This window comes from Chiloscyllium plagiosum, unplaced genomic scaffold (genome assembly GCF_037043375.1).
Source record: "Chiloscyllium plagiosum isolate Xiang-an unplaced genomic scaffold, Cpla_swu_hap1 HiC_scaffold_10, whole genome shotgun sequence".
Taxonomy (NCBI): Eukaryota; Metazoa; Chordata; class Chondrichthyes; order Orectolobiformes; family Hemiscylliidae; genus Chiloscyllium; species Chiloscyllium plagiosum.
Window position 1 is genome coordinate 102,253,863 of NW_028270148.1, and position 18,793 is coordinate 102,272,655.

The 18,793-nt window shown below is 41.0% G+C and overlaps 1 protein-coding gene across 1 annotated transcript in view; it reads left to right on the plus strand.

The window, feature by feature from the left end:
• cfap61 (cilia and flagella associated protein 61) overlaps nucleotides 1–18,793 on the plus strand; it is a 240,219-nt gene that overhangs the window by 116,524 nt on the left and 104,902 nt on the right. The window contains exons 17-18 of the mRNA XM_087990980.1: nucleotides 12,599–12,726; nucleotides 18,223–18,318. Of these exons, the coding sequence (XP_087847106.1) occupies nucleotides 12,599–12,726; nucleotides 18,223–18,318 (224 nt within the window). The remainder of the gene's footprint in view (nucleotides 1–12,598; nucleotides 12,727–18,222; nucleotides 18,319–18,793) is intronic.

The window sequence follows — 18,793 nt, forward strand, 5'->3', positions numbered from 1 at the left end:
AGGGCAAGGCATTCTCAGGGGTCAGTTCCATACAAGAGAGGCTGGGAAATTAATGGTGGAGAGTGAAGGCAGAATGCTGGGATGCAGATGGCATTACAAATATGAAGGGGGGAATAACTATATCTATATATATATATATATATAAAGGGAAAGACCGTGGGCCATTGGTGATAAGGGATCATGTGAGATGGGGAGTGGTCAGTGACGTTGAGCAGAACCCTGCCCTCAAGAGCTGACATGTTCTTGTCATGTGTCTAGGGTGGGGAGAGGTGGACAAATGCAGACAGTGATTGCTGACTGGAAACTTTTTCTCCAACCCCACACCCAGGCTGGCCTCTTTTCCCCAAAACCCCTTGACCTCCATTTCTCTCTCTACTACTTAACCAATCTTGACTTTGCTTTCTTAGCCTTTCTTGCCAATTGCACCGCACAGCAATCAACAGACAGGAGTGTTCCCTCCCAATCAGAGAACACTTCAGCAGTCTGGGACATTGACTTTTGGGTGACCGTCCTCCAAGGTGGACTTTGGGACAGGCAACAACACAAAGTGGCCGAGCAGAGGCTGTTAGCCAAGTTCGGTACCCATGGGGTTCATGTCACACTACAGGTGACCCCACTACACTATACTCTCTCTCTCACTCTCACACACACTCCTACAGACCTATACACTCACACAGACCCTCTCTCATATGCTCACACATACACACACACTCACACCTACACGCGCACCATCTCACAGACTTATACCCCTTTACACTCACACACTCTCTCACAGACACTCATACCCCTACCCATATACACACACCCACATGCACACACACGCATAAAGGTTTGTGGGGTGAATTTATATTTATTTTGCTCAAAAACTGCATGGATCCAGGTAAGATTGTGTAAATCCCTTTTTTAGAAGTAGAATCAGTCTGAACATTGGGGCATAGACACCCTCACATGGGGATTAGATCAGAATGGTACTGGAAAAGCAAAGCAGGTCAGGCAGCAATAGGTGAATGGGGGTGGGGATGGAGGTGATGGGTCAGAGGAGAGGGTGAAGCAGATAGGTGGAAAGGGAGATTCGTAGATCGGACAGGTCATGTGGACAGTGCTGAGCTGGAAGGTTGTAACTGGGGGAAGGTGGAGGGAACAGAAATGAGGAAACTGGTGAAGTGCGCTTTGGTGCCCTGGGGTTGAAGTGTTCCAAGGCGGAAGATGAGGCGTGCTTCCACCAGGCATCGAGTGGTGAGGAAGCGGCGGTGGAGGAGGCCCAGGACCTGCATGTCCTCGGCAGAGTGGGAGGGGGAGTTGAAATGTTGGGCCACTGGGCGGTGTGGTTGATTGGTGCGGGTGTCCTGGAGATGTTCCCTGAAGCGCTCTGCGAGGAGGTGTCCAGTCTCCCCAATGTAGAGGAGACTGCATCGGGAGCAACGGATACAATAAATGACATTGGTGGATGTGCAGGTGAAATTCGTTTGGCTGAACTGGTCCTCACCCTTAACAATTTCTCCTTCAAATCCTCCCACTTCCTCCAGACCAAAGGGGTAGCCATGGGCACCCGTATGGGCCCCAGCTATGCCTGTCTCTTTGTCGTCTACGTTTCCACACCGTAAGTAATCTAATCTAATATACCTAGATTACACCTCTTCCCACCCCACCTCCTGCAAAAATGCCATCCCATATTCCCAATTCCTCTGCCTCTTCCATTTCTGCTCCCAGGAGGACCAGTTCAACCACAGAACACACCAGATGGCCTTCTTCTTTAGAGATCGCAATTTCCCTTCTCACGTGGTTGAAGATGCCCTCCAACGCGTCTCATCTCATCACCCGCACCTCTGCCCTCAAACCCCACCCCTCCAACCGTAACAAGGACAGAACCCCCCCGGTCCTCACTTTCCACCCTACCAAACTTCGCATTAACCATATCATCCGCCGACATTTCCGCCACCATCAAACGGACCCCACCACCAGGGATATATTTCCCTCCCCACCCCTTTCCATTTTCCGCAAAAACCGTTCCCTCCGTGATTACCTGGTCAGGTCCACGCCCCCCAAAAAACCACCCGCCCGTCCTAACACCCTCCCCTTCCACCGCAGGAATTACAGTCTGCGCTCACACCTTTTCCCTCAGCACCATCCAAGGCCCCAAAGGAGCCTTCCACATTCATCAAAGTTCCACCTGCACATCCACCAATGTCATTTATTGTATCCGTTGCTCCCGATGCGGTCTCCTTTACATTGGGGAGACTGGACGCCTCCTCGCAGAGCGCTTCAGGGAACATCTCCAGGACACCCGCACTAATCAACCACACCCTCCCACTCTGCCGAGGACATGCAGGTCCTGGGCCTCCTCCACCGCCGCTCCCTCACCACCCGATGCCTGGAGGAAGAACGCTTCATCTTCCACCTCAGAACACTTCAACCCCAGGGCATTAAAGTGGACTTCACCAGTTTCCTCATTTCCACTCCTGCCATCTTACCCCAGTTCCAACCTTCCAGCTCAGCACTGTCCTCATGACCTGTCCTACCTGCCAATCTCCCTTCCCACCTATCCGCTCCACCCTTTCCTCTGACCTATCACCTCCATCCCCAACCCTATTCACCTATTGTACTTTTTGCTACCTTCCCCCACCCTCCTCTATGACCTATCACTCCATCCCCACTCCCATTCACTTATTGCACTCTTTGCTACCTTCTCCTCAGCTCCCCCCCATTTATCTCTCCACCCTGGAGGCTTCCTGTCTCTATTCTTGATGAAGGGCTTTTGCCCAAAATGTCGATTTTCCTGCTCCTCAGATGCTGCCTGACCTGCTGTGCTTTTCCAGCACCAATCTGATCTAAACTCTGGTTTGCAGCATCTGCAGTCCTCACTTTTGCCTACCCTCACATGGGTCACCTCATACTTTCATTGCATTATCTGGGCTAACATGCCACCTATTGTTAAAGTTCACTTGAGAATATAACTTTCTAAAAGAATTCTGGGATTTATATATGAAAGAATTGAAACCAACATGGTCATTCGAAAAGATGAGAGACTTACCAAATAATCCAGGTGTTTTTCAATATATAATTTCAGTTGCATCACACTGTAAACCTTTGCTATACATTCTATGTCTTAGAATCTTATACCCTACAACCACCTGATGAAGGAGCAGTGCTCCAAAAGCTATGCTTCCAAATAAACCTGTTGGACTATAACCTGGTGTTGTGTGATTTTTAACTTTGTACATCCCATCAATGGTGGACTCTCTGTCACTTCACCTCCCAATCATGGTTTCTCAGCCCTCCCCCCCCAATTTTGAACTCTTTTTTCCCCCTCAACCCCTACCAGTTGTGGTTTCTCTTTCACCTCTTCTGATCACAACTCTCTCTTACCTTTCTCTATAAATTGCAGCTTCTTGTTAATTGTGGCTTTCCTCTCATTGCCCTTCAAGACCCTTTCTGATTATGATATCTCTTGTTCCCACCACTGATCGTTGATTTCTTCTCTGAGTCCCCATTTAATGTCCCTTATCCTGACCTCCCAATCACAGATTCCTTGAATTATAGTTAATGACACCAGTATGATAGGTAGCACAGAGTCAGTGACTTCATTTTGGGGCCTTCAGTTCAGTTGCATACCACCTGAAAAATGGACACATCTAATGGCTCAGGCATGATACCCTTGTCATATTATGTACTCTCATTGAATATATTCTCTTCATAATATGGTTTTTAATTTTTTGGTTATTAGAATCAGTTTTAAGGAGAGCTGATAATTACCTTTTAAATATAGTTTTGAAAGAATACATAGTTCTCAGATGGAATTAACCAAAGGAAAGAGTGTGAATGAAATGAAAAGTGTATAAACACCTATAGAAAGTCTAAATAAATTGAATGATGCACAAAGCAAGGAATAAAAGGGAATTTTGTAAAACCAAAACAAGATCATTCAGATCTTATCAGAATCCAATCTGATTTCTTTTTTGAGTGCCATGCTCAGTACGTTGTGCTAATGGGCCCTTGAAATAAGGTGTGCTGTGGGGCTAACCACCTAATCCTAAACTCTCTGAGGTCAATTACTGTATGCCTTGCTGAAATGCAAGCAACAGTGATTACTGAAGCATGACAGGTGAGCTCTTCAGGGACCTACATGTGCTTGAAATCACCATATTCTATTCCTCAATCTATTGTATTTTGTTTAAATTGTCCATGGGGAAAGAAATGCTGAAGTGTCATTTTTTTTATTCAGAAGCAACATGTTAAAATTACAAATGACTATACTTTTGATAAATATGAGGAATAATATAAATTACAATGCAAATTTATGAAGCACATCAGCATTAAAAGTGCAAAGGGATTTTGTATGATAGGCATAAAGTTTAATTCGATAAATTTAGTGTGATATTATTGATTACTGTATGTAAACATCATTATGCATGAACTAAACTTGATTTCCCTGAGAGTAACTGAGAGTGCCAAGATGGAAGCAAGACTGAGAAAATAAAGCATAAAGTGAAAATTGTTATAGTGCCAGCAGCGTAGTGTGTTCTGATTTATTCTTATATATCAAAATAGCATCAAATAGAAAAAAAAATTAATTCTGTTTCAGTTGGTGGTGAGCCAGCTTCTTGAATCTCTGCAGCCCATCTTATGTAGGTGGATGTTCCAAGATTTTGACCTAATGTCAGTCAAAGAATGGCAATTTAGTTCCAAGGAAGGATGGAATGTAGCTTGGAGGACAACTTGCTGGTGATGGTGCTCCCATGCATCTGCTGCCCTTGTCCTTCTTGGTATGTAGGTGTTGCTGATTTGAAAGGAACTGCTGCTGATATCACCTTGGTAATTTGCTTCAGTGCATGTTATGTACTGCTGCTACAGTGCATCAGTGATGAAAGGAGTGAATGTTGAATATAGTGGATGGAGAGCTGATCAAGTGGGATTCTTTGGCGAGATAGTGTCAAGCTTTTTGAGTGGCTGTGGAGCTGCATCTGTTCAGGCAAATGAGGAGTATTCCATCTCAGTCCTGACTTTGTGCCATGTAAATGCTGGACAGGCTTTGGTGAGTCAGGAGATGAGTTGCTCACCACAGAATTCCAAGCCTCAAATATACTCTTTTAATCAGTATTTATATGGCTGGTACAATTTATTTTCTAGTCAATGGTAACCCCCCCCAAGAATATTAATAATGGGGATTTGATGATGGTAAGCCACTTAATATTGAGAGATATTAGTTAGATTCCTTCTTGTTTGAGATGGTCATTGTATGGTATAAATATTACTTGCCATCCATCAGCCCAAGCTTGGCTTTTATCCAGGTCTTACTGCATATCAACATGATTGTTTCAGTGTCCAAGAAGACATACATGATGCTGACAAATTATACAGTAATCCATAAAACATCTGTAAAACTTCTGAACTTATGATGGAGGGAATGTCATAGATAAAGCAGCTGAAGATTATTGGGCCTAGTACACTATCTTGAGGAACTCCTGAAGAGATTTTCTGGAACTGACATGATTGTCCTCCAGTATTCACTATGATCTTCCTCTCAGCCATGTATGGCTTCAACCATTGAAGAGTTTTCCCTGATTCTGATTGGCTCCAATTTGGCTCAGGTTTCTTAATACCATTCTCAGTCAGATGTCGACTGGTATCAAGGGCAGTTTCTCCACATCAGTTCTGGAGTTCACCTCTTCTGTCCATAACAAGCTTGCAATAAAGTCAGGACCTGGCAGAATCCAAGCTGAGCATCAGTGAAAAGACTATTGCTGAGTATTTGCTGTTTGGGAGCCATTGATGATTCCTTGCAGCATTTATGATTGGGAGTAAACTGATGTGGGTTGAATTTGTTCTGCTTTTTGTGCACAGGACATACCTGGCAAATTTCCACATTCCCAGGTTGTAGCTGTATTGGAACAGTCTGGCTAGGGATGCAGCAAGTTCTGGAGTAAACATGTTTAGTAATATTTCTGAAATATTGTCAGAGCCCATAGTCTTTGCAGTATCTAATACTTTTAAACATTTTTTGATGTCACGAGGAGTGAATTAAGCAGGCTGACTATTGACATCTACCATACTGGAGATCTTAGAAAAAGGAGAATGGATCCAGTCAACTTGACTTAATCAGTTATGTTCCAATTTTTAAGAGCTTAAACCAAGCATAAAGGAGTGACATGTAATCCAGGCTAATGCATATACTCATTTATCATGTCATAGACATCCCAATGCACAATATATGTTTCTACATTACTGGTGCTGTACCATGGATCTTCAAGTATTATTAATGTTATATTAGCAACATCATTGGTTTGTACTAGCTGTCACATGAGCTCTAAGAATCATAATCTCTATAGTGTGAAAGCAGGCCATGAAGCCCTCCAAAGAGCATCCCACGCAGACTCACTCCCCCCTACCCTATCTCTATAACCCTGTATTTCCCATGACTAATCCATCCAGACTGCACATCCCTGGATACTGTAAGCAATTTAACATGGCCAATCCACCTAACCTGCACATCTTTGGACTGTGGGAGGAAAACCTGAGCACCTGGATGAAATCCACATAGACATCGAGAGAATGTGCAAACTCCACACAGTCAGTCACCCAAGGGTGGAATCAAATCTTGGTCCCTGGCACTGTGAAGCAACTGTGCTAACAACTGAGACACCGTGCTGCCCATCTTAGAATTGTCATTTTTTAGTAGTGAATATTACATAAATTTTAACATGTATATTTTATTGTGTAAAACATACAATTCAACTTGCAAAAAAAGTGATGTATCTGTCTATATATACCCATACATCATGCAATATCAAAGAATAAAGTGTATAGCTTGATGGAGATGTTAACAGAGATCAATTTGGGGGAAACCACAATCTGAAATACAAAGTGAAAGGATTCGCATGAAAGGACAAAATGATTTGCCCTTAGAGTGATGAAAATTATGGTCCACATTTTATGGTCAGTTGTGAAGGAGTGGTTCTCGCTCTTCACCTCGCTGACATTTACATACGGTTCTCTCAGGTTTTTGAGCAGACAGAGCTCAAATCCAGACCTGAATTTATACTCATAAGGCCAGGTGCGCAGAGCATCTGCAGGTGGTGGGCAGGATATGGGGAGGGCATTCCACACCTGCCCTCCCCTTATCCTGAAAGAACATCTCACCATTTAGGCCAATTGTCTGTGCGCACCTAACCTTGTGAGTGAAAATTGAAGCCTGGATTTGAGCATGTGTCCATTCAAAAGTCTGAGTCAGTAGGATAGCATATTTCTTAATGCTAAAAAATGCTAATCAATCAGATGGGTATTTACAGTGATCAATGATGTTTTCATGGTCATCATTACTGAAACCAGCTTTAAATTCTAGATTTATTAATTGAATTGAAATTTCACGATCACCCATGGTGGGATCTGAAACCACATCCCCAGAGCATTAAACTGGGTTAAGAGTGCAGTAACATTACTACTGCACTTCCATCCCTCTATTTTACTGTCAGAGATACAAGCACACAAGCTTCTTTTTAGTTTACAAAAATGTGGGGATTTATGTAACCTATGAGGCGTCAGTTGTATACACATTATCCATTCTTCAAGAGCATTTAAGTCTATTGTAAAGATTTGTGACACCGACACCATAGGATAAAGCCCTTTGCTCCAGCAATAAGGGAGACTGTTTGAGTTTAGCAATTGGATTAAATTACCATGCTGAGTTTGGGTTTCCTGCATGCTTGAGTCTCTTCCCACCCGCAGTGCTCCATCTCGTATCCACCCCAGCGAAATTTGCTTTTGCTGGATATTGACTTCAGGAAGTGGGGTCTGTCTGCCATTATACACTGACTACATGACAATTCTGATCCCACATCCTCACCTAATGCACTGCCATCTAAAATGGATCTGTAATAACTATTTTGATTTACAGTTTGAAGTTTTGATATGTTTTCATATGTTTAAATGAGCAGCTGTTTATTATTGACCAAAGTGTGGTAGAGAAATACAAGTAGAATGTTTCAAATTTATGTCCTTTAAAAAAAGTCTTAAGTTTTCTTTGTAAATTTTCATTTGTAAGTTAGTTTCTTCTTCAACAGTTTCTGAGCTTTACTTTTATTTCTTGGCTACTCAATTTCCCCACAATTAACATCTATTTTAGAATTACCTTTTTTTCTGAGTTTTTCCTTCTTTACTTTATTTCTGAGAGATGTTCTCCATTCTGATTAAAAAATACTGGGACTCTGAGAAATATCAAACAGGGTCATCTTTATTTCCTCAGTCATTTGTTACTAAATTATTTAGGCACCCTTTCAGTTATTTACTGGACCCAGTCTGTAAATTACTTTTCTCGATATGCCAATTATTTATGAATTGATTCTTTGACTGTTAAGGGTCAACCATGCCTATTAAACAGTTTGTAGGTTGTTTAATGATAAATTAGATTTTTGGAGCTATTGGTGTGTTAAGCCCTTGATAAATATTATAATGAGTATATAAGGAAAGAATGAAATTGCAATTATATGGCAACTTTCTGGAATAGTCCAAAGCGCTTTATAGTAAATAAAGTGTTTTTAGAATGTAGTTACTGTTGTAAATTGCAAAAGTCATGACAGTCAATATGTGCACAGCACAATTCCATAAACAGCCCTGAAATAAATGGTCACTTTTGTGGTGGTTATCAAGAGTAATCAAATGCTGGTAAGGACAGTGGGGGAATTCTGCTGTTATCTTTAAAATAATGCCATGGAATCTATTATATCTACATAATTTGGTGAAAACCTGGGAGAAAGTGAGGACTGCAGATGCTGGAATCAGATTACGAAAGTGTGGTGCTGGAAAAGCACAGCTGGTCAGGCAGTATCCAAGGATCGGGAGAGTCAACATTTCGAGCATAAGCTGATGAAGAGCTTATGCTTGAAACGTCGACTCTCCTACTCCTCAGATGCTGCCTGACTGGCTGTGATTTTCCAACACCACACTTTTTGAATAATTTGGCAAAACACAGGGGAACACTACAACACCACAAACAATGTCCCATAAATGATCTGCTTTTGTGATGTTGCTTTCAGAAGTGCTTGGCTGGCAGACTGCAGTGGGTGTGCGAGGGGTGAGGCGGTGAGTGTCTTGGTTGAGAGTCGGGGGATGAGATTTAAGGTGGGTATGAACTTTTAGGGCACATGGGACCCCCAAACGAAGTTCCCCGCTCTTGCTTGAGGCAGGTCTGCATCAGAAACCAAGACACTCATGCCCCCCATTGGGGTTTGCCAACCAAACTCTGCTGAACCCCCAAATGTACTTTAAAGTATAACTCTATTATCTTTGGTGGCCACTGGCTCTACTTCAAGCATTGGTTGGATTTTGAACTAATCTTATTAAAATAATCAGTAGTTCTTCAAGGCAAGACTTCTTCACCAGATTGGGACTAAAATTTTCCCCTGAGGGTAATTAACACTGCTAGCATATATTTGAGTATCCACTCAAGACATGAGCAGATTTTTCTTTTATTTCTCCCTCATGTGCTAATATAATCTCCCTTTAAATGTACCATTCTATTCAGTTCTATCCGTCTGACAGTGAGTTGTGCATATTCACCATTTTCTGAATTAAAATGTTTCTTCTGAATTTTTTGTTTAATTTCTTGGTGACTGTTTCATAATGCTGGCCTTGTTTGAAGTGACAGGTGTTAATAATTGTCACAGATTGCACATAAAGGCACTGGCAGCAGCAATAGAAATCCAGCACAAACCAGCCGATAGACTTAAGCACAATTTCTCCAAACGTCTGCCTTTTCATGAAAACAATGCATTTGAGTTCGCATTTATAAGTTACACAAGTTATCCAGTATAAATTGTCACATTCATTAATAAAACATTGTGTTAACTTCCTCCACAGTTGCAAGGAGCACTCCAGGTGTGGTCTGACCAATGTTAGAATTTGGTCGGAAGAGTGAGGAAAGATAATGTAAAATAAAATGTATCAGTCTAAATAAGATGCAGAAGCAAAATGATCAGGAGGTGTATATGCACAAAATGAAGTTTGAGAAAACAAATACAATAATAAGAAATCCTGTGCTTGGTAAGTGGAGGCATAAAGCACTGTAAACCATTATAAAACACTGACTTGGCTTCAACTGAAATATTGAGTCAAAGTTTGGGTACTGCCCATCAGAAACATTAGAAGACATTGGAGAAGTTGCAGAAAATATTTGCACAACTAGTTCCAAAAATGAAGGAATTCAGTTACTGTGTTAGATTAACAAAGCTAGTGCTGTTCTCTTTTGAGAAGATGATATTAATAACAGTTTTGGTGGAGCTGTTTAACATCATGAGGAGGCTGAACAGAGTAGATAGGGAGAAACTGTTCTCATTTGCAGATGGGTTGAAAACTAAAATGCCTTAACAGGGCTGTATGGTGGCTCTATGGTCAACACTGCTGCCTCACAGTGCCAGGGACCCAGGTTTGAAACCACCCTAGGGGGGATTGTGTGGAATTTTCACGTTCTCCCTTTGTCTGTGTGGGTTTCCTCCCACAGTCCAAAGATGTGCAGGGTCGGTAGATTAGCCATGGGGAATGGTTCGGTGGGATGCTCTTCATAGGGTCAGTGTGCACTTGATGGGCTGAATGATCTGCTTCCACGCTGTAGCGATTCTATGATTTGAAGTGATTAGCTCAATAGTGACAATAGATATTGGATTTTGCTGAAAATAACAAATTTAAGATTATTAGCCTAGGTTAACAATATGGTTCACTTACATATGCTAGAAGCTACATATTCACACACAGCACCCTGTCCTTTACAAACACAAAGAGCATACCCATACATTGCACTTTTCAACTAAACAAAAGCTTGAGGGACAGCCATTCTTTGGTACTTTTTGATGCTTTGAATAATCAGAGTTGACTTGCCAGGATAGCTTAACAGTTAGCTGTTCCGTGTTGCATTTTCCATGGCAGTGTTTCTTCCATTCGGAGTTCACTTGCCAATCTCCCAATACCCTCTTCCCATGCAATGTAAGTTGTTATTCCATTTAATATTTGGTATTCTTATAATTCTGCCCTGATGAGTACAAGCAGAAAAGATTTGACATCGCACACCTTTTTATTTGCAATAATCTTAAATGCTTGTTTCCAAACTTGTCAAGACTGAAATGTTAAGCCAGTTTATGTAACATCTGATTGTAATATAAATGTAAACCAGATAATTGCAAAATTACACATGCTGGCTATGTTGTGTGCTGAGTCTTGGTTATAGATTTAATGTACAATATGTAAATATTGTAGTTAAACTGATATAGTTAGATTGTGCTTCAAGAATTACAGTTTTCTGCATTTTCATTCAGGGAAGTTAGTCTAGCACAACTGAAATAGTGAGTTCAGGTTCAGAAACTGTTTAATGGTTGGTGGATTGTCTGAACATGAGTTTTTAGATAATTGCTTTCTGAAATTATGATTTGATTCCCAATTTAGTTTTCAATTTATTGGTGAATTGCTTATAATCCCTTTCCATTTAATCAAAATGGACAATTTTTAAATTGGTGGTTGAAATCTTGTTTACTTTTCCCCTTTTGCCTTATTTGTTTACAATGAACATTTATAATTGCTAGTTTTATTTTATTATTGGTGATACATGATCTCACAGAATGCTGTGCATTCTGTTGGATGACCGGCAGTTATTTACTGATTTATACCCTCAAACAAGTATAAGCTGCATGAAACATAGTCTTTTATTTCTCTCTTGAACGGCCATGATTCATTATTATAGTGAAATTATAATCTGTACCTATGAATGGATTTATGATTTTGATTTAAAGAATGAACAGCAATATTATTGTTTTCTATCAAGTGCACATCTGTTAAACTTCAAGTTGTCAGAAGTATTATAAACAAGGAAGTAAGACAGTCAGATTTAGTTACTTTGAACGGAAAGTTTTAAACATCTTTCAATCTACATATTTGCAAATTTACAAATACCTCCAAATTTCATCACCTATCATAAATGACTTGTAATTGATCTCAAATTGTTTCACTATTTGATTTTGCAGCCTGAAAATGGAAAGGCTGGATTATTGTTCCAACTGAATGAATAGAATGATAGATTGTTTATATATGTTATAATGCTCTTGCTGATATAAAATAGGATATAGTTGAGCTTGAACTCGCAAAACCACAAGACACCCATTACTTTATTCCTTTATTGTATTATTTTAATTACTTTATTAAAGATAATACCATTTTGCTGCATTACATCAGATGAATAGCACCAAGGTTTACTGATCAGAAGCTTCCAGACTGCACTTCTAGTCTCTGCGAATGCTGATGTCAGTAAAGTACAAAAGTTTGGTCCGGTTAGCGTCTTGCGATTTGGGTTATAGGAAGCTAAATTTTAATACGGTTACTGTGGAATGTACTGGAAAGCATATATGAGTGCAGAAGGTCATATAATGATAAGATCATGCTTGATTCAGACTGTTAATATTAAAGAAGTCTGATGATATCTACTCTCACATGTTCAAAATTTTGAATAAACAGTTGGACCAGGTATCTAATGAAATTTATCTCAGCAAGAAACAGAAGTTTCAGAAGATGAACTAAAGATAAAATTATATACTGTTAATGACTTCTATTTATGTTGTTTCAGCTAAAGTATGCTTTAAACCATATAAACCGAAAGTTGACCATGGAGCCAAAGCTGACCATCAATTCACAAATTGTAGTGGTTGGTGCTTCGGAGGTTGGGATCTCCTTCCTTGAAACATTGGTCTTCTGGTAATATAATTCTGCATTTGTATAGTTTGTGATAGTTGTGCATAGAGTAATGGTGATGAAAATATGCTAATATGCATAATGTGCCTTGAACTGTAAGAATATATCTTGAAGATTTTGTTAAACATTAGTACAAGTGCACAATCCTTTATACAAAATGCTCAGAACCACCTGGTTTTCAGAATTAAGAATTTTTTGAATTTCAGAATAAGTGACAGTTTGATGGTGAATTTAAAAAAAAGATCTTACTGAAGAGCAGACTCACTATGAGTAAAATGGGCCCAGAGACAGAATTGAGGCCTGCCAGTGCTGGGCCACACACCCTCCCCCCCCCGCCCCCCCCACGTTGCATCTGAGTGAGATGCTTCGAGTGGATGTGGAGTTGGGTTAACTGTTTGCATGCCAAACAACCTTGTTAATGAGAAAAAAGCTTCACAAAATACCTTTGGAGTTTGGAGCTTTTTGGATTTCAGGATTTCGGATAAAGGGTTGCCTACCTGTAGAACCTTTTCATTAAGTCTTTCATTGATTTCACTTGCAAATGCTTAAGTTACTTGTTTTTATTTTTATTAACCTTTTTTGCAGCTTTTCTTCATTGTGCATAGTCAAATGACCACTTTTCATTTACAGCCTTAAAGTAGTAAATAATGCCAGTTTTTCTGACTTTGGGAAGCCGCATGCTGTCTGCTTCTTTTTGTACACCTGCACTTTCCACCAGCAGTCATTAGATAATGATCCATAATAAAAATGAAAAACCTTACTCAACGGCAGTGTGCTACATCAATCTCACACCTCCACTACATGGCAGCAGTTTACGCAACAAACATACTGTGAGGACCTCAAATATGCAACCATGTCTCAAAATCTTAAGGGAGTAGTCTTCACAAAAGTTCATGGAGGGATCTGTAGGTCAGGGGATCTTGGCACTGTAAGTCAAAGGCAGCCTCCGACACAAAGGCAGCCTCTCGAGGATTGACCATAGTCAGGCATCCAGTAAAGGTGTTCTTGATCAGGAGGTTCATGCCTTTGCAGCCCAGAACGTGGTTCACGATCAATCGTGTAGTGCCATAGTAGACTGTCCTATACGTGAAGCTGATCTGGTCATAGAGATGTACAGTCATCAGTCATGAGTCTGATTGGTGTGCTGAGGTGGCTGGGCTGAATCAGTTTGTTGGGTACAACCACAGAAACTAAAGGAAAAGGGGGATAGGAGGTATAGACTGGGCTACAGGAAGGTGATTCGAGAACACGTTCACTGTGATTGGAGTTGAAGGCTGGAATGGATGGGGGATGACAATTGTGAAGAAGGAAACTGTATTTATACGGAGGGATTATGGTACAACATGGATAGGAATAGGGTCACACGGAGGAGATTTTGTCCAAGTTCAAGTGCACACTGAGCTGGAATTCAAAAGTGCGCAGCGAAGAACAAAATGGCTGTGACCACACTCAGTGGGTGGATTAAGTGTCAACTTGAGAGAAAGGGGGCATCAATAGCCACCAATCTGAAGCCCTTTAAAGGACAAAACATTTCAAACAGACTCTGCATTGCTTATGACACATAACTGCTGGCCCCCAATCCCTGGTAATCTTAAAGTAAGGGCTCCCAGTTCACCACCTTGTCCCAGATATTGCTGACCACCTCTTTCATGCCAGCACATTTACCCAAGAAAGTAATAGGGGTGTGTTTTAGGACAAGGGGCAATGGTTTCAGCATAACCAATAGCCTTATATACGCCTTGTCCATCTTGCTTTCATGTGCTGCAACAAGCACTCAATACAGAATTCGATTCATGATGCATCCTGTATCAATATTCGTTAGGCATCATGCTAGCACAGGTAACATTTGTGGCAGAGGATCAAGCAATTAGATGAGGAACGAACTAATCAAATTTATACAAATGTGATACTTCATAAGCAGTGCAATATCACCCAAGTCATTAGAGTGCCCTCGAAAGGTTTTCTTCTTTTCATTGATAGTCACAGGTGAAGTGCTGAAAGATTGGAGGTTGGTTAACGTGGTGCTACTATTTAAGAAAGATGGTAAAGAAAAGCCAGAGAACTATAGGCTGTGAGCCTGACCATTAATGGTGTGCAAGTTATTGGAGGGAATCCTAAGGGACGGATTTACATGTATTTGGAAAGGCAAGAACTGATTAGGTATAATCAGCATGGTTTTGTGTGTGGGAAATCATGTCTCACGAACCTGATTGAGTTTTTTGAAGAAGTAACAAAGAGGATTTCTGAGGGCAGAGTGGTGGACGTGATCTATATGAGCTTCAGTAAGGCATTTGACAAAGTTCCTCATGAGAGACTGGTTAGCAAGTTTAGATCTCATGGTATACTGGGAGAATTAGCACAGAAGACAGGGTAGTGGTGGAGGATAGCTTTTCAGACTGGAGGTCTGTGACCACAAATATTGGTCCTGAGTTCATTACTTTTCATAACTTATATAAATGATTTGAAAGTGAACACAGAAGGTATAATTTGGAGATGCCTGTGTTGGACTGGAGTGTACAAAGTTAAAAATCCACAACACCAAGTTATAGTCCAACAGGTTTAATTGGAAGCACACTAGCTTTCAGAATGACGCTCCTTCATCAGGTGATAGTGGAGGGCTCGATCGTAACACAGAACTTATAGCAAAAATTTGCAGTGTGATGTAACTGAAATTATACATTGAAAAATTGATTGTCTGTTAAGCCTTTCATCTGTTAGAATACAGTGATAGTTTCACTTCTTTCATGAGTAAATCACAAAACCTTTTCTTTAAAGTTGCATTCTCAGGTTAGCTGTTAACAATGGTGATAGCTAGACAATATGTTGAAGGTGTTCTCTGTCTATGACCTGATGTTTAGATTGATTCTAATCTAAAAAGTGAGATAACAGAGTTTTACTTAGCTATCAGCAGAGGGTGATAGCTAAGTTCGGTACCCATAGGAAGGGCCTCAATCGGGACCTTGGGTTCATGTCACATTACAGGTGATCACCATTGCACTACACACACACACACACACACACAGATATTCCTACACGCGCACACTCTCACATACACACGGACACAGGTACACACAGACGTGCACAGACACCCACACACACCCTTATAGACACACACACTCCCACACTCACACATGCACCCCCTCACAGACTTAAGACACTCTGCACTCACTACACACACACTTTCTCACACTCACAACCCCCACCCCAGACAGACACACACACACAGACAGACAAAAACCCACATGCACACATATATTTTGTGGGGTGAATTTGTACTTGCAGAGTTACATTTCACTTTGCTCAAAAATTGCATACATTAATGTAGAACTCTGAGCTCAAAAACTGCATGAATTTATGTAAAACTCTGTTATCTCATTTTTTAGATTAGAATCAATCTAAACATCAGGTTATAGACAGAGAACACAGGGGGCTAACACCTTCAACATATTGTCTAGCTATCACCATTGTTAACAGCTAACCCGAGAATGCAACTTTAAAAAAAAAGGTTTTGTGATTTACACATGAAAGAAGTGAAACTATCACTGTATTCTAACAGATGAAAGGCTAAACAGCCAATCAATTTTTCAAAGTATAATTTCAGTTACATCACACTGCAAATGTTTGCTATAAATTCTGTGTTACGATCGAGCCCTCCAGTATCACCTGATGAAGGAGCGTCGCTCCGAAAGCTAGTGTGCTTCCAATTAAACCTGTTGGACTATAACCTGGTGTTGTGTGATAGAAGGTATAGTTAGTAAGTTTGCAGAAGACACCAAAATTGGAGGTGTAGTGGACAGCTGAAAAGGTTACCTTATAGTACAATGGGTTCTTAATCAGATGGGCCAATGGGCCGAGGAATGTCAGATGGAGTTTAATTCAGATAAATGCGAGGTGCTGCATTTTGGAAAAGCAAATCACAACAGGACTTATACACTTGCAAGGGAGTGTTGCTGAGCAAAGAGACCTTGGGTGCAGGTTCATACTTCCTTGAAAGTATAGTCGCAGGTAAGATAGGATAGAGAAGACGTTTGTTATTCTTTCCTTTATTGGTCAGACTATTGAGTATCAGAGTTGGGAGGTCATGTTGCAGCTGTACAGGACATTGGTTAAGCCACTTTTAGAACATTGCATGCATTTCTTATCTCCTTCCTATTGGAAGGATGTTGTGAAACTTGAAAGGGTTCAGAAGAGATTTATAAGGATTGGAGGATTTGAGCAATAGGTAGAGACTGAATAGGCGGGGGCTGTTTTCCCTGGAGCATCGGAGACTGAGGAGTGACCTTATAGAGGTTTATAAAATCATGAGGGGCATGGATGAGATAAATAGACAAGGTCCTTTCCCGGGGTGGGGGAGTCCAGAACTAGAGAGCATAGGTTTAGGGTAAGAGGGGAAAGATATAAAAGGGACCAACTTTTCACACAAAGGGTAATACGTGTATGGAATGAGCTGCCAGAGGAAATGGTGGAAGCTGGTACAATTACAGCATTTGAAAGGCATCTGGATGGGTATATGCATAGGAAAAGTTTAGTGGGATATGGGCCAAGTGCTGGCAAATGGGATTAGATTAGGTTGGACCAAAGGGTCTGTTTCTGTGCTGTACATCTCTATGACTGTATGACTCTAATTCCTCTTACTATGTTATTTATTGTCACATATATCTTGAAGATATATGTTTTGTCACCACAGTCCAGCACTATTTTGAGGTACAATAAGGATAAAAAGAAATTACTTCATCTTACTACAATAAGACTTCATCTTCTGTTCAAATTTGGGTCTCAAGCATGGATTCAAGGCTTCTGCGAAGTCTCTGCAAGACATTCTGGTCCTCAAGGAGTCCCTCTTCAGGAACAGAAACAATTATGCCAATTCCCCAGGAGACCCTGGCTCTGCTGCAACTGCTGCCTCGCTGACACTGCCAAGAATCCAGGTTCTGGGCACATCACCACCAGGAGTACCCAGTCTGGGCACCGCTGTCTCAATGTAGTCCCAGATCCTACAGCTGGGGTGGAAGGAATCTGCTTGCCAATGGAGACCCTTGGCCTGGAGTTTTGGGTGGATGACCATGGAGTCATTGTGTCTGGATGATCTTGAATTGCTATGGTCCACTTGCCTCTGGCAAGAGGAGTGTGGACTCTCCTTGGCTTCAACTTCCAGGAGGAGTTGAAAGGTCAGATACCTCAGAAGTGTCCTAAGAAGAGAGTTCTGAGAGGCCTGTGTGTGTGGTTCCTCCTCCAGCCAGGTGCGTTCTGGCACTGAATGTTTCCTTGTGACGAAATTCAGTTATCTGGTGAGTGGCAAGTTCTTCTGGAAGATGGCTCTAAAATAAGGTGTACAAATACCAGAGGGGAGTAGGTAGTCAATGAGGTGAGTTCGGTAAGATACAGCAAGAACCTTACCTAATGTGTCACCTATCTCTCGTTCTTCCATCCCTATTCAGATTCACGTTTATTACTGACTTTCTATTACTGCATTTGTTGATTTGTTTTTTTTCTTTGCAGTCCACACTTACGGTTTCATAACCTGACCTTGATTTCAACATCTGGACTTCCTGGAAGTTACTCAACTTCTGTGCGTAGAAAATTCAAAGCTGCAAGGTCTGTGCATCATCTAATGTGATATGTTTAGCTCATAATTTATTAGGAGAAAGTGAGGACTGCAGATGCTGGAGATCAGAGCTGAAAATGAGTTGCTGGAAAAGTGCAGCAGGTCAGGCAGCATCCAAGGAGCAGGAGAATCGACGTTTCGGGCATGAAACGTCGAAGGGCTCATGCCCGAAACGTCGATTCTCCTGCTCCTTGGATGCTGCCTGACCTGCTGCACTTTTCCAGCAACACATTTTCAGCTCATAATTTATTAGTAATGTAAAACAGAAAATGTGTAATAGCACCCAAACAATGGAGGGAGGGCCTGAAGTAGATTTTGGAATGAGATGTTTCATGTTTTTATTATGAAAGTATGAAGAATTACTTCACATATAATTTTGGAATACCGAAGCAATCCATTTACCGCCAATGGACTGTGTCAACAATGTATAATATCTATAAGATGTACTGCAGTTTCCAATGAAAG